This window comes from Mobula hypostoma, chromosome 11 (genome assembly GCF_963921235.1).
Source record: "Mobula hypostoma chromosome 11, sMobHyp1.1, whole genome shotgun sequence".
Taxonomy (NCBI): Eukaryota; Metazoa; Chordata; class Chondrichthyes; order Myliobatiformes; family Myliobatidae; genus Mobula; species Mobula hypostoma.
Genome location: NC_086107.1, coordinates 6,832,242 through 6,847,245, shown reverse-complemented (window position 1 = coordinate 6,847,245; position 15,004 = coordinate 6,832,242). Strand labels below are relative to the sequence as shown.

The window sequence follows — 15,004 nt, the reverse complement described above, 5'->3', positions numbered from 1 at the left end:
TTTTCTTTGGGTTCCTCCTGCAGTCCAACTGGTCATTGTAAATTGTCCCATGGTTAGGCTAGGATTAAATTGGGGGATTGCTGGGTGGTGTGGCTCGAAGGGCTGGAAGGGCCGATTCTGTGCTGTATCTGAATACATAAACAGCTTGGATTGGTACATTGACGGAAGGGATTTAGAAGGATCTTGTCCAGGTGTAGGTCGATGGGACTAGGCAGAAGATCGGGTCAGCATGGACTGGATCAGCTAAAAGACCTTTTTCTATGCTATGGTACTCTATGAGTATAAAATTACTTGTCAAAACTACATGGAAACTTGATTAATAGAGCAGGATACGGGGTCAGATTCTAAGTGAATTAGAAATATTTATATTCTAAATCCATTAAGCATATCTGTCAGTGCCCTTGTACAGTTTTAATAGCTTTACAGTCACGTAAATTTTGCAGAACCTGTTTTGGTAATTAAACTTCACCCTGGGGACGTGGATTATGGGTGGATCCTATGGCATTTTCATAAACTAGCAAAATATCCTGCGAAATTAGTTTAACACTGAAAAATAGCTTTCCTCCATTATGTCCTAGGTTTAGAGAAAATAAGAAGTCAAACATTTGATACATCCTTTAAATTTGAAGAAACCTGGCGACCTTTTATTCAATATTTTCATATGGTTTGATTCATTGCTCTTCCAGTTACTTTCTCGAAACTTTGGATTTGATCAGAAAGTTTCTCTTTCTTCTTGCTTTTACTGTCAGTATGGGCTGCCCAGTCCCCTCTTTTTTTCTCTTTTTCTGTTTCTTTTTTTTACCTTTTGTTTTTGTTTATAGAGAAAAGTGGGTTTATATATATAATTATAAAAGTTTCTTTATCTTTTTTTTTCTTTTTATGAAATGATAAGAGGAGAATTGATTATCTTATTTTTTATTATATATTATTAGATTAACATCAGGTATGATCTTGATAGTGTCTATTTTACCTTTTATATGTACTGTTATCGATATAGGTATTTGAGATAATTCTCCTCTTGTTTGTATATATGTACTTTTTTTTTAATTAATAAAAAGATTGATAAAGAAAAGAAAGAACACTGAAATCATGTGACACAAAGATTCTGCAAACGTTGGCATTATGTTAAGAGACTGAGCAAAATGCATCAAAATAACTGAGCAAAAGCTTTAGCTGTTTACGCTGGAGTGTGCACGCAACTGATTGGCGTACATCTTAGATGAGAATGGTGCAGCCATTTTAAAATTATCTGTCTGGCTGGAATATAGTCCGTGCAGGATGTAATTGAGTGGAACGTGCTGAGTTAGTGAACCATGTCAAGAAGATTCGATTGTCTGGTATCTCTTACTTCCCATGCAAGTTTGGGATGAACTTCCACTCATTTGCTTGCAAGAATACAATATTGCCAGAAATTCATCTCCACTCCATCTCAAAAACAATCCCAACTGGAAAGGAAGGGGGCCGAAGCCAGAATATGGTGAGAAGAGGGGGAGGAGTACAAACTGGCAGATGCTAGGTGAGACCAGGTGGGGGGGGAAATGAGTGGGTGGGGGAAGACATTAAATTGAGAAGCTGGGTGGTGATGCGTGGAAAAGGTAAAGGGCTAAAGGAGGAGGAATCTGAGAGGAGAGTGGACAATGGGAGAAAAGGAAGAAGGAGATCCAGAGGGAAGTGACAGGTAAGAAGAGAAGGAGTGAGAGAGCAAACAGAATGAGGAATGGAAAAAAAGAAGGGGAGGAAGTGATTACGAGAAGTTAGAGAATTCCATGTTCATGCCACTAGGTTGGAGGCTACCTAGATGGAATATAAAGTGTTGCTCTGCTACCCTCAGTTTGGCCTCATCGTAGGAGTAGAGGAGGTGATGGACTGAGATGTTGGAATTGGAATGGGAAATCAAACTGAAATGGGTACAATGATAACTCTGTTTTCAATGACTGTGACTGAAGATCAAACAGCAGCCTCATGCCCTTTTGTGTCAATGCTCCTCTTAGATTGAATGGAGAGATTGACTCATCCAGTGAAGGAGAGAGTCGTCCCTGCCTGAAAACAACACTCCCAAAAGTGTGCTACAAAATGGCGTGCCCAAGAATCCATGAAACCTGCGTCCTGTTGACACGCAGGCAAACACGGTGACCACCGCCCAAGCAGTGGCCTGGATCCATTAGTGGGCGCCACGATGGAAAAGCAGTTAGAACGAAGTTCTTGCAGCTTGGGGTGTTGGAGGTCAGAGTTCGGTTCTAAGGTGTTTGGATGTTTCTCCCCACGAACCCATGGGTTTCCTCCAGGTGCTCTGGTTTTCTCCCACAGTTCAAATTCGTACTGGTTAGCAGGTTATTTGGTCAATATAAGTTGTCCTGTGATGAGCCTGGGGTTAAATAGGTGAATTGCTGGGCAGTTGTGGCTCATTGGGCCAGCTGCTCCACGCTTTATCCCTAAATAAAATAAAATTGTTAAAAATGATGGAAGACATGCCTTCTATTGATTAGACTTCACCTTACCTTCTGCATGGCTGCACACAACACATCGTTCCCTTTATGGTAGGGCACTTGCACCGAGCCCAGGAACTTTAGATGGAAGTTATCTACCCAGTCATTCTTTTCAGCTATAGCTGCTAAGAGATGGAACATACAATTCAGATTAATAAATATATGTTATTGATATAATGCTGCCTGTTTAAAAATAAATCAGAGCTTTACACTTGGACTGCAAATGTGTCATTATACTTTCATAAGGAACAATTCAGCACAGGAACAGGAGCAGTCCCCTCAGCACGATGCTATGCTGAACTAATTCAGTTAATGATACCGAATTAATCCAATCCCTTCTGCCTACACACGGTCCATATCTCTCCTTTCTATAAATATCCATGTGTCTATCTAAGAACTTTTTAAACACCTCCATCACATCTGTCTCTACCTCTACCCTTGGCAGCACATTGCAGGTACCCAGCACCCTCTGTGTAAAAAAACACTTGTCCCTCATATCTCCTTTGAACTCAATCCCTCTCACCGTAAATGCATTTCAAGTTTCAAGTTGAATTTTCTTGACATTCAGCTGTACACGTGTATACAGAAAAATAAACCAATACTCACCTGGGACCAAGGTGCAAGACACAATACATACGGTCACACACAGCATATGCAGTCACAATGTAATATTAGCACATCTCCCCGAGTGACGTGGCCTCAAGACTGACAGGTTGACATAAAGTGCAAGGTGCATGTTAATGTCAGACAGTAAAATGTTATCCATCCTGGGATAAAATTACTGTCTGTCTGCTCCCTAAAGTTGGTTCCATAACGTTGTTATAGCCAGATGTAGTAATCTGGATAAGCTCCCACTACCTATTAAATGCTCCCAAAGGTGTGCATCTCAAATAGTCTCTGACAACCAAGTCCAACTGGCCTTCACATGTGTGGCTTAGCTACTAAGCTGGGTGGAACCATTTTTATTGACAGGTGAAGGGGCAAAGGCAAGTTACTGGTGCCTTAAAACTAGCTGCTTTGGGCAGATGGGGTTCATCAGCCATGGCTGACATCTAGGAGAAGGAAAACTCCGATCTCAAACCTCCGCTGCCTTGCGGCTATACCTACTCACGGGAAAGGCTTCAGGAGTAAACCTTTAGGAAGATATCCGGAGCTGGAGTCCCTAAGGCAGTCCTACATTGAGCTCTACACTGTCTGGCAACTCCTGCGATGCTGTGAGTACCAAATTGTATTGGTCTCTGCTATTCCTTTGGGTTCATCAAATGCATGAAGAAGGGGAGCTTGCTTCATAAACAACAGCTTACTCTCCATATCGTTCTTCCCAGACGTGCGTGTCTAGACAGCTTGGACCACAACATCCATGGTTGACCCTGACTAATGGAGGCTTCACTCACTCACTCACTGTCTGCTCCCATCTATTCCTATCATAATCTTATAAATGTTTGTCCAGCGTCTCCTTATAGTTCCTGCCCTCTAATCCAGACAGCATCCTGGTATACCTCTCCTTCCCCTTTCCAAAGCTTCCACATCCTTCCTGTAAAGGGGAGACCAGGATTACGAGAAATAAAGTGAAGGGAAAAATTGGGCGCCATGGTAGTGTAGCGGTTAGTGCGAGGCTGTTACAGCTTGGGGCATCAAAGATTAGAGTTCCTGTGTCCTTTGTAAGCAGTTTGTATGTCCCCCTTGTGGAATGTATGGATTTTCCCTGGGTGATCCGGTTTCCTCCCACAGTCCAAAGATGTACCAGTTGGTAGGTGAATTGGTCATTGTAAATTGTCCTGTGATTAGGCTAGTGTTAAATCAGTGGGTTGCTGGTGGCATGGCTCAAAGGGCTGTGCTGTATCTCTAACTAAGTAGCTAAATAAATAAATACATATATCTATACATACAATATTTTAATAATTGTAAATTCCTCTGTTTCCTCATGGGTCTAAGTACGCTGCTTTAGACAAGTGGACACCTGGGTGAGGGGTTAGGTACCTGCAAAGTGCTCTGGTTCTGTGGCCACTTCGAGTGCATAGTACGCTGGGAAGATTCCTCTGTCGCCCGTTCTCATGTTGTAGGCTTCATACCAGTAGTCATCAGCCTGCACCTCCACCAGCAAGGGGTCGTCCACCTCCAGTTCCAGCTCATCGTCGTGTCGTGGTATGAACCTAGTCAGTATGAGACAGGGCAATGTAAGGAATAGAAGATCTCACCTGGGTTCAAGGGTGCCTACGTGACCCATAGATTGCTGGAGTCCCCCATTACCTGCCATGTACTGAAAGGACTAGATAGAGTAGAGGGTGTATCCAGCAGTGGGAGAGTCCAGGATTAGAGAGCAAAGCCTCAAAATAAAAAGACAACCCTTTTATTAGTATGGAAATACTATATCCCATGAACAGCAAAGCCAACAAAAAGTAATGGACACAGGCCAGTCCATCAAAGACAAAGCTCTCCTCACCACTGGCACACCTACAAGGAGTGCTGCCACAAGAAAGCAGCATCTATCATGAAGGTCCCATCACCACACCGTCCATCATGAACGACCCATCCCCACACCGTCCATCATGAAGGACCCATCCCCACACCGTCCACCATGAAGGTCCCATCCCCACACTGTCTATCATGAACGACCCATCCCCACACCGTCCATCATGAACGACCCATCCCCCTACCATCCATCATGAAGGACCCATCCCCACACCGCCCATCATGAAGGACCATCCCCACACCATCCATCATAAAGGACCCATCCCCACACTGTCTATCATGAAGGACCATCCCCACACCGTCCATCATAAAGGACCCATCCCCACACCATCCAGGTCAAGCTCTCCTATCACTACTACCATCAGGAAGGAAGTACAGGAACCTTACTGCAGGTCCCCCACCTCCACGTTCAGAGTATCACCCTTCAAACACCAGGCTCCTGAACTGGCATGAATAACTTCACTCATCTCAACAATAAACAGATTCCATAACCTACAGGCAACACACATAAAAGTTGCTGGTGAACGCAGCAGGCCAGGCAGCATCTATAGGCAGGACCCTTCATCCTGAAGGGTCTCGGCCCAAAACGTCGACTGTACCTCTTCCTACAGATGCTGCCTGGCCTGCTGCGTTCACCAGCAACTTTTGTGTGTGTTGCCTGAAATTCCAGCATCTACAGATTTCCTCGTGTTTCCATAACCTGCAGAGTCACTTTCAAGGACTCTAGACTTATGTTCTTAGTACTATCTATCTATCTATCTATTTATTTATTTATTCGCATGATTTGCCTTCTTTTGGACATTGGATGTTTGCCAGTCTTTGTTATTCGTAGTTTTTCATAAATTCTATTGTATTTCTTTTATTCCTGTAAATACCTACAAAAAATGAATCTCAAGGTATATGATAAAATATATGTATAATAAATTAATGTTGAACGCTGCTGATTTAAACCTTGGAGTCTCTCATTACCTATTGAATATTAAAAAGGCCAAGATAGAGTGGACATGGAGAGGATGTTTCCAATGGTAGGGAAATTAGGGTCAGAGGGCACAGCCTCAGAATACAAGGATATCTTTCGGAACAGAAACAAGGAGGAATTTCTTTTGTCAAAGGGTGGAGAATCTGTAGAATTTATTGCCACAGACAGCTGTGGAGTCCAATTTATTGGGCATAATTAAAAGGAGGTTGATAGGTTTTTGATTAGTGAGGATGTCAAAGGTTATGGGAAGATGGTAAGAAAATGGGGTTAGGGTAAATTAATCAGCTTTGATCGATTGGTGGAGCAGATCTCATCATACTAGGGAATCATTCAATCATCTTGTAACAGTAGGATAGAAGCTGTCCTTGAGCACGGTGGTATATGCTCTCAGACCTTGTATCTTCTATCCAATGGGATGGGGGAGAAGAGAGAAAGTCTGGGGTGGATGGGGTCTTTGATTATGAGGCAGCGAGAATTATAGACGGAACCTATGGAAGGGAGGCTGGTTAACATGATGTGCTGAGCTGTGCCCAGAGCTCTAAGCAGATTCTTGTGGTTTCAGGCAGAGCAGTGCCATGACGCATCTGGATCTGATGCTTTGTATGGGGCATTGATTTTTTAAAAAGCCATAGCTGTCACACATTTGTGATCGAGAAATAAGAAATATGAGCTAATTAAGATGTTAAAAGAAGTAATAATTCAGTGACCCATGGGTGGTATATCTAACTACTGTTTCCATTAATTTAATGAAATTGGCTGGCTATTCCATTTATTGGTGACACATATTAAATGATGCTGATCACACACACTTGTATACAAATACTAATGTGTTTGATCCTCTGTTATGATAACACCAGAATTAAAACCAAGTACTTTAACTCTTCCACAGAAAAGATCAGAATCAGATTTAATATCACTGGCATTTATCATGAAATTTGTTATTATGCGTTAGCAGTACATTGCAATACATAATAATAAAACTGTAAATTACAGTTTAAAGAATATCATTAAAGAGTTCAATTAAATACATAGTGTAAGAGAGAGAAATAAGTAGTGAGGTAGTGTTCGAGGGTTCAATGTCCGTTCAGAGGGGAAAAGGCTGTTTTTGAATCGTCGAGTGTGTGCCTTCAGGCTCCTGTACCTCCTCCCTGATGGTAGCAGTGAGAAGAGGGCACGTCCTGGTTGACGGGGGTCCCTAATGATGGGTGCCACCTTTTTGAGACATTGCTCCTTGAAGATGTCCTAGATGCTGGGGAGTCTAATGCCCATGATGGAGCTGACCGAGTTTACAACATTCTGCAGCTTATTTCAGCTTTTATGAGGAGGTTTTGAAGGAATGAGCTAAAAGCATTAACTAACAAGGGAAAATCTGCAGATACTGGAAATCTGAGCAACATACACAAAATGCTGGAAGAACCCAGCAAGCCAGGCAGCATCTAGGAAAAGAGTACAGTTAATGTTTTGGGCTGAGACCCTTCGACAGGTCTGAGTGTGACTGGTCTAATATTAACTGTTCTCTCTGGTATAAGATTGCTTCATTTTAATAGCATCATCTTTGTTATAAAGTGCTGCCATTTATTAGCTCTGAGTCTGATAAACTAGACTCTACAATGTTAAACCTCTCACAATTTTACACGGAATTGATAAAGAGCCAGCCTAACATTCATACGCGCAACGTTTTAGGAACAGCTTCTTCCCCACGGCCGTCAGATTTCTGAACAGAGAATGAATGCCCGAACACTATCTTTCTTTGCTCCCTTTTTGCACTGTTTATTTAAATATATATACAGTACTGTGCAAATGACTTGGGCACTTGGCTCTATATATATATATATGTGTGTGTGTGTGTGTGTGTATGGCTATATACGTACATATAGCCAGGGTGGCCAAGTAATTTGCACAGAACTGTAGCAATTTTATACTGTACTGCTATCACACACAAAAAAAATCATGTCATATGGGAGTGATGATAAACCTGATTCTGATATGGGTCTCTGTTGTGGACTGAGAGTGGGAAGAGGACAGGGAGAGGGGAATCATGGTTGGGAAAAGGGGAGGGAGCAGGAAGCACCAAAGAAAGATTCTGTAGTGATCAAATAAACCTTGCCTGGTGTCTCTGCATCCACCCCACCCCACCTGCCCTGGCACTGCTTCTCTGACACCTGTCCCACACACCTCCCATGGCACTCCTCCTTCGCCATTCCCAACACCCAGATTTACAAATTCTCTCCGCTCCATGTTGACAAATACAGCTCTGTGCATGTCTTAAGCACCCTCGCTATATAGGGTGTAGAATTGTTATTTTTCTTAGTTTAAATTATGCTTGTTTGTATTTCTATACAATCACCTATATAACTGTGGAAACGTCTTAGGCACCCTAGATTTTTTATATGGTTTCTGATGGTATGGCCTCCACACAGACCTGTTCAACATCATTGAGGCTGTCTGCAATTACCTGGAGAGACAGAAGCAAGCGAGACAGTCGAAGACTGCAGAAGAGCTATGGCAAGTTCTCCAAGATGCTTGGAACAAGCTACCAGCCAATTTTCTTATAAAACTGCACAACAGGGTACCTAAGAAAATTGATGCAGTTTTAATGGCAAAGGGTGGTCACGCCAAATATTGATTAGATTTATTTTTTTTTACTGTTTGCTGCTCTTTAAAGAAATTTTTTTGATAGTTAGAAACTTTTCATTTCATTATTTTTGAAAATATCTTCTCTTTACGGATGTTTTTTACATGTACCTAAGACTTTTGCACAGTTCTGTGTAATTGTCCAGTGAATCTTCCAGGAATTGTGGTATGGATGCTTCTGTATTTTCCTTAGTTATTTCTGGACAGATACCATACCATTTGAATCTGGCTAATTCTTATCGCTGGAATGTTGTTACTTTTTTAGTCAGAGCTGTATTTTTGTAGCGTGGCGGGATGAAGATACGCCTCTATCCAAGGAGGTGCAAGGCACTCCCAAATTGGCCACAGTTGTTGCATATCCAGGCAGCGCTGCTGGGATCTACAACCTGGCTCAGGACAATCCATGGGAAGAGGTACAGTCGACCGTCTTGGCCCGAAACGTCGACTGTACCTCTTCCTATAGATGCTGCCTGGCCTGCTGCGTTCACCTGCATTTTTTCTGTGTGTTGCTTGAATTTCCAGCATCTGCAGATTTCCTCGTGTTTGCACAGGACAATCCATGTTGAGTATCAACTCACCAAACTTAATGTCTCTCAACTCGGAGTTATTCCCATCAGCCTCTGTATCCAGCATGTTATTCTACAATGGGACCCATCCCTCCACAACCCCGACTACCACTGCTTTATCATTTCCTTTCAGTCACCTTGTATACAGACATTCCTGTGCCTACCAACTCTTTACGGACATACAAACAATGTTCATAAGCTATCTTATGTATTTATATTTATTTTATTTTTATTACTATTATGTTCTTTATCTTATTTTATGTTTTTTTTTGTACTGCATCAGATCCAGAGTAACAATTATTTTGTTCTCCTTCACATTTGTGTACTGGAAATGACATTAAACAATTATGAATCTTGAATCTTCCACTAAGCACATCTTTCCCACACCCACCTCTCTGCTTTCCACAAGGAATTGCTTGCTATGCAACTCCCTTGTCCACTTGTCCCTCCTCACTGATCTCCCTCCTAGTACTTATCCCTGTGAGCGGGACAAGTGCTACACCTGCCATTCACCTCTCACCCTCACCACCATTCAGGCCCCAAACAATGCTTACAGGTGAAGCGACACCTTGCCTTTGATGCCCCTCCTCCTTTCCTTTCTCACATGGTCCACTCTCCTCTCCTATCAGATTCCTTCTTCTTCAGCCCTTTACCTTTTCCATCTATCACCTCCCAGCTTCTTATTCACACCTCCCCCATTCCGCTCACCTGGCTTCATCTATCTTCTACCAGCTTGTACTCATTCCCCTCTCCCCATCTTCTTATTCTGGCCTCTGCCCCCTTCCTTTCCAGTCTGGATGAAGGCATCTCAGCCTGAAATTTATTCCCTTCTACAGATGCTGCCGGACCTTCTGTGTTCTTTTTTCAAAGATACAGCACGATAACATGCCCTTCCGGGCCAGTGAGCTCACACCGCCCAATTACACCCATGTGATCAATTAACCTACTAACCCGTACGTCTTTGGACTGTGGGAGGAAACCAGAGCACCCGAAGGAAACCCTCATGGACACGGGGAGAACGTACAAACTCCTTACAGACGGCAACAGCTCTTCCAGCATTTTCTGCATGTTGCCCTGGGAGCTTCTCCCCAGTTACGCACAAAATTATTGCAGTGCTAAGAATTCATGCGGATACCAAACATGAAAATCGATGATGGAAATGGTAATTTTGGTGAAAGGCAAAGAAAACTGGGGTGGAGAGCTGTAGGTAAAGCCAACACTGACCGTGCACACTGGGTAGATAAGGACGTCCTTACCTGAATACGGCTCTGTGCGTCTGATCTCGTTCCTCTCCATTTATTCTACACGAAAACAATCCAAAGGATTCCGCACCTGCAAACACATGGAAATTTACTGGGAAGGAGGCAGAGAGTAGAAAGCACGGAAGCAGGCCCTTTGGCCCAACACGTCCATCCCAAACTAGCAGCCTATTTAAACTAGGCCCTTTGGCCCAACACGTCCATCCCAAACTAGCAGCCTATCTAAGCTAGGCCCATTTGGCTCATATCCCTCTAAAACTTTCCTACCTTGCAATTGTCCAAATGCCTTTTAAATGTAACTGTGTCTCAACCATGTCCTCTGGCAGTTTGTTCCGTTATACAACACCAACTATGTGAAGAAGTTGCCCTTCAGGTCCCTTTTAAAGCTTTCCCCTCTCACACTAAACCTATGCTCTCTGGTTTTTGGTTCCCTTTCCCTGAGAAGACAGTGTGCATTCACCCTATCTATGCACCTCATGATTTTTATACGTAATTTCACCCCTCAGTCACTTACACTCTTAAGGTATGAAGTCCTGACCTGTCCAACCTCTCCTGGCTCTTGGGTCCTTGAGTCCTGGAACAGCCTCATGTTTACTTTGTATATACACACTGGCATATATATATTTATGCACATTTAATTCCATAACCACTATGTTATTTTTATATAATTATTTATTCTTTACAACTGTTGAATGACGTTTTTGTTGCATGTCACACTAACAAACCACAGCAAATTCTTAATACATGAGAATGTATATGGTAAATAAAACAGATCCTTGAATAGAGTCATAGAAAACTACAGCACAGAAGCAGGCCCTTCTGCCCATTCAGTCCATGCTGAACCATTTAATGTCCCTAGTCCCATCGACCTGCACCTGGATCACAGCCTTCCACAACCCTCCCATCCATTTATAGTACCTACCCAAACTTCTGTTGAACGTAGATATCAAAATTGCAACCACCACTTGCACTGACAGCTCATTCCACACTCTCACCACCCTCTGAGTGAAGAAGCTCTCCCTCATGTTCCCCTTAAACATTTCACCTTTCACCCTTGACCCATGACCTTTAGTTGTAGTTTTTTTAAATTCAGTTATGGGACTTGGGCTTCGCCAGCTAAGCCAGCATTTATGGCCCATCCCTAGCTGCCCTTAAGAAGGTGGCCTTGAACCGCTGCAGTCACTGAGGTGTAGGTATGTCCACAGTGCCGTTGGAGAGGGAAAGCCATGATTTTGACCCAGCGACAATGAAGGAACGACAATATATTTCCAAGTCAGGATGGTGAGCGACTTGGAGGGGGACTTCCAAGTGATAGTACTCCCAGGTATCTGTTGTTTTCATCCTTCTAAATGGTAGTGGTCATGGGTCTGGTAGGTGCTGCCTTAGGAACTTTGGTGTGTTGTTGCAGTGCATCTTGCAGATAGTACACACTGTTGCAACTGTTCGTCGATGGTGGGGGGATTGGATGCTTGTGGAAGGGGTACCAATCAAGTGAACTGCCTTGTACTGGATGATGTCGAGCTTCTTGAGTGTTGATGAAGCTGCACTCATCCAGGCGAGTGGTGAGTATTCCACTACACTGCTGACCTGAGCCTTGTAGATGGTGGACAGGCTTTGGGGAGTCAGGAGGTGAGTCACACGCCACAGGATTCCTAGCCTTTGACCTGCTCTGGTAGCCATGGTGTTTATATGGCTAGACCAGTTCAGTTTCCTGTCAATGGTAACCGCCAGGATGTTGATAGTAGGGGATTCAGTGATGGTGATGCCTCTGAATGTCGAGGGACGATGGTTAGAGCCTCTCTTGTTGGAGATGGTCATTGCCTGGCACTTGCGTGGCTCGAATGTTACTTGTCAGCCCAAGCCTGGATATTGTCCAGGTCCTGCTGCATATGGGGATGAACTGCTTCACTATCTGAGGAGTCACGAATGGTGCAGAACATTGTGCAGTCATCTGCGGACATCCCCACTTCTGACCTCTTGATGGAAGGAAGGTCATTGATGAAGCAACTGAAGATGGTTGGTCCTAGGACACTTCCCTGAGGAACTCCTGCAGTGATGTCCTGAGGATGAGATGATTGACCTCCAACCACCACAACTATCTTCCTTTGTGTCAGGTATGATTCCAACCAGCGGAGGGTTTTCCCCTAATTCCCATTGACTCCAGTTTAGCTCGGGCACCTCGATGACATACTCAGTCAAATGCTGCCTTGATGTTGAGGGTTATCACTCCTACCTGACCTCTGGTATTTAACTCTTGGGTCCATGTCTGGACCAAGGAGGTGATGAGGTCAGGAGCTGTGTGGCCTTGACGGAACCCTAACTGGACATCCGTAAGCAGATTATTGCCGAGTAGGTGCTGCATGATAGCTCTGTTGATGGCCCCTTCACTTTGCCGATGATTGAGAGTAGGCTGATAGGGCGGTAACTGGTTGGGGTGGACTTGTCCTATTTCTTGTGTACAGTCCATACCTGGGCAATTTTCCACATTGCCGGTTAGATGCCGATGCTGTGTTGTACTGGAACTGCTTGGCTAGTGGCACAGCAAGTTCTGGAGCACAAGTCTTCAGGACTATTGCCGGGATTTTGTCTGAGTCCATAGTCTTCGCAGTATCCAGTGCTTTCAGCTGTTTTTTGATATCACGTGGAGTGAATCAGATTGGCTGCATACTGACTGATATCTGGGATGCTGGGGACTTCCGGAGGAGGCCGAGCTGGATCATCTACTCGACACTTCTGACTGAAGATTGTTGCCTCAGCCTCACCTTTTGCACAGGTGTGCTCTGCTTCTCTATTATTCAGGATGGGAATATTTGTGGAGTTGCCACCACCACTCACGGCTGGATGTGGCAGGACTACAGAGCTTAGATCTGATCCGTTGGTTGTGGGACCACTTTGCTCTGTCTATCACTTGCTGCTTAAGGTATCTGGCATGCAAGTAGTCCTGTATTGTGGCTTCACCAGGGTGCCACCTCATATTGAGGTATGCCTGTTGTTCTCCTTCTCCTGCACTCTTCATTGAACCAGGATTGATCCCCTGGCTCGGTGGTGATGTTAGATTGGGGGATATGCTGGGCCATGAGGTTACAGATTGTAGTTGAGTACAATTCTGCTGCTGCTCATGGCCTACAGCGCCTCAGAGATGCCCGGACTTGGGCTGCTAGATCTGTTCACTCTATCCCATTTAGCACAGTGGTATTGCCACATAACGCAGAGAAGGGTCTCTTCAATGTGGAGACAGGATTTAGTCTCCACACACAAAATAATCTGCAGATTCTGGGGTCAAAGCAACACTCACAACCTGCTGGAGGAACTCAGCAGGTCAGGCAGCATCCGTGGAAACAATCAGTCGACGTTTCGGGCCAAAACCCTTCGTCAGGACTGTAGAGGGAAGGGGCATTTCCTACCTATAACCTCCCTGCCTCCCCTCCCCCACCCCTTGATCTTTCCCCTTACTGGTTTTTCACCTGGAACCTACCAGCCTTCTCCTTCCCACCCTCCCCGCACCTTCTTTACAGGGCCTCTGCCCCTTCCCTCTACAGTCCTGATGAAGGGTTCCAGTCCGAAACATCGACTGATCGTTTCCACGGATGCTGCCCGACCTGCTGAGCTCCTCCAGTGTGTTGTGAGAATAATTTTCCCACAACTGATGTTGGCTCACTGGCCTATAATTTCCTGGTTTATACTTACAGCCTTTCTTAAACAGTGAAAGAGCATTAGCTGTCCTCCAGTACCGCCCCTGTTGCTAAGGATGATTTTAATATCTCTTCTAACTGGTCTCCTGAGTAAACACAGACGCAAAGAATGCATTTAAGGTCTCCCCCATCTGATACCCCTACCATCCATGGTCCTATCTAAACTTCTCTTAAACATTGGAATCAAGCCCACATGTATCACTTGCACTGGCAGCTCACAACCCTCTGAGTGAAGAAGATTCCCCTGATGTTCCTCAAACTTTTCACCTTGCACCCTTGACCCATGACCTCTATTCGTAGTCCCAGTCAGTCTCAGTGGAAAAAGTATGCTTGCATTTAAACTATCTATACCCTCATAATTTTGTATACCTCTATCAAATCCCCTCTCAAGCTTCTACGGTCTAAGGATAAAATTTTAAGCTATTCTATCCTTCCTTATAACTCAGGTCCTCTGTACCCAGTAACGCCCTTGTAAATTTTCTGCGTACTCTTTCAACCTTGTTTACATCTTTCCTGTAGGTAGATGTCCAAAACTACACACAATACTCCAAATTAGGCCTCACCAATGTCTTATACAACTTCAACATAACATCCCATCTCCTGCACTCAATACTTTGATTTATGGCCAATGTACAAAGAGCATTCTTTATGACCCTTTCAACCTGTGCTGCCACTTTCAATGAATTTTGGACCTGTATTCCCAAAATCTTTTGTGCTACCACACTTCCCAGTGCCCTACCGTTCACTGTGTAGGACCTACCCTGGTTGCTCCTGTTGAAGTGTAACACCTCACACTTGTCTGCATTAAATTCCATATGACATTTTTTAGCCCATTTTTCCAGCTAGTGCAGATCCCACTGCAAGCCACGATAGTCTTCCTCGTTGTCCACTACACCCTCAGTCTAGGTGTCATCTG

The 15,004-nt window shown here is 44.1% G+C and overlaps 1 protein-coding gene across 3 annotated transcripts in view; it reads right to left on the bottom strand.

Moving 5' to 3' along the window:
- The window catches only part of mapk8ip1b (mitogen-activated protein kinase 8 interacting protein 1b), a 148,654-nt gene that overhangs the window by 19,407 nt on the left and 114,243 nt on the right, over positions 1-15,004 (bottom strand). For all 3 annotated transcript variants that reach the window (XM_063063117.1, XM_063063118.1, XM_063063119.1), the window contains exons 6-8: positions 10,394-10,469; positions 4,467-4,639; positions 2,499-2,611 (exon numbers count right to left, since the gene is read on the bottom strand). In XM_063063117.1, coding sequence (XP_062919187.1) covers positions 2,499-2,611; positions 4,467-4,639; positions 10,394-10,469 — 362 coding nt within the window. The remainder of the gene's footprint in view (positions 1-2,498; positions 2,612-4,466; positions 4,640-10,393; positions 10,470-15,004) is intronic.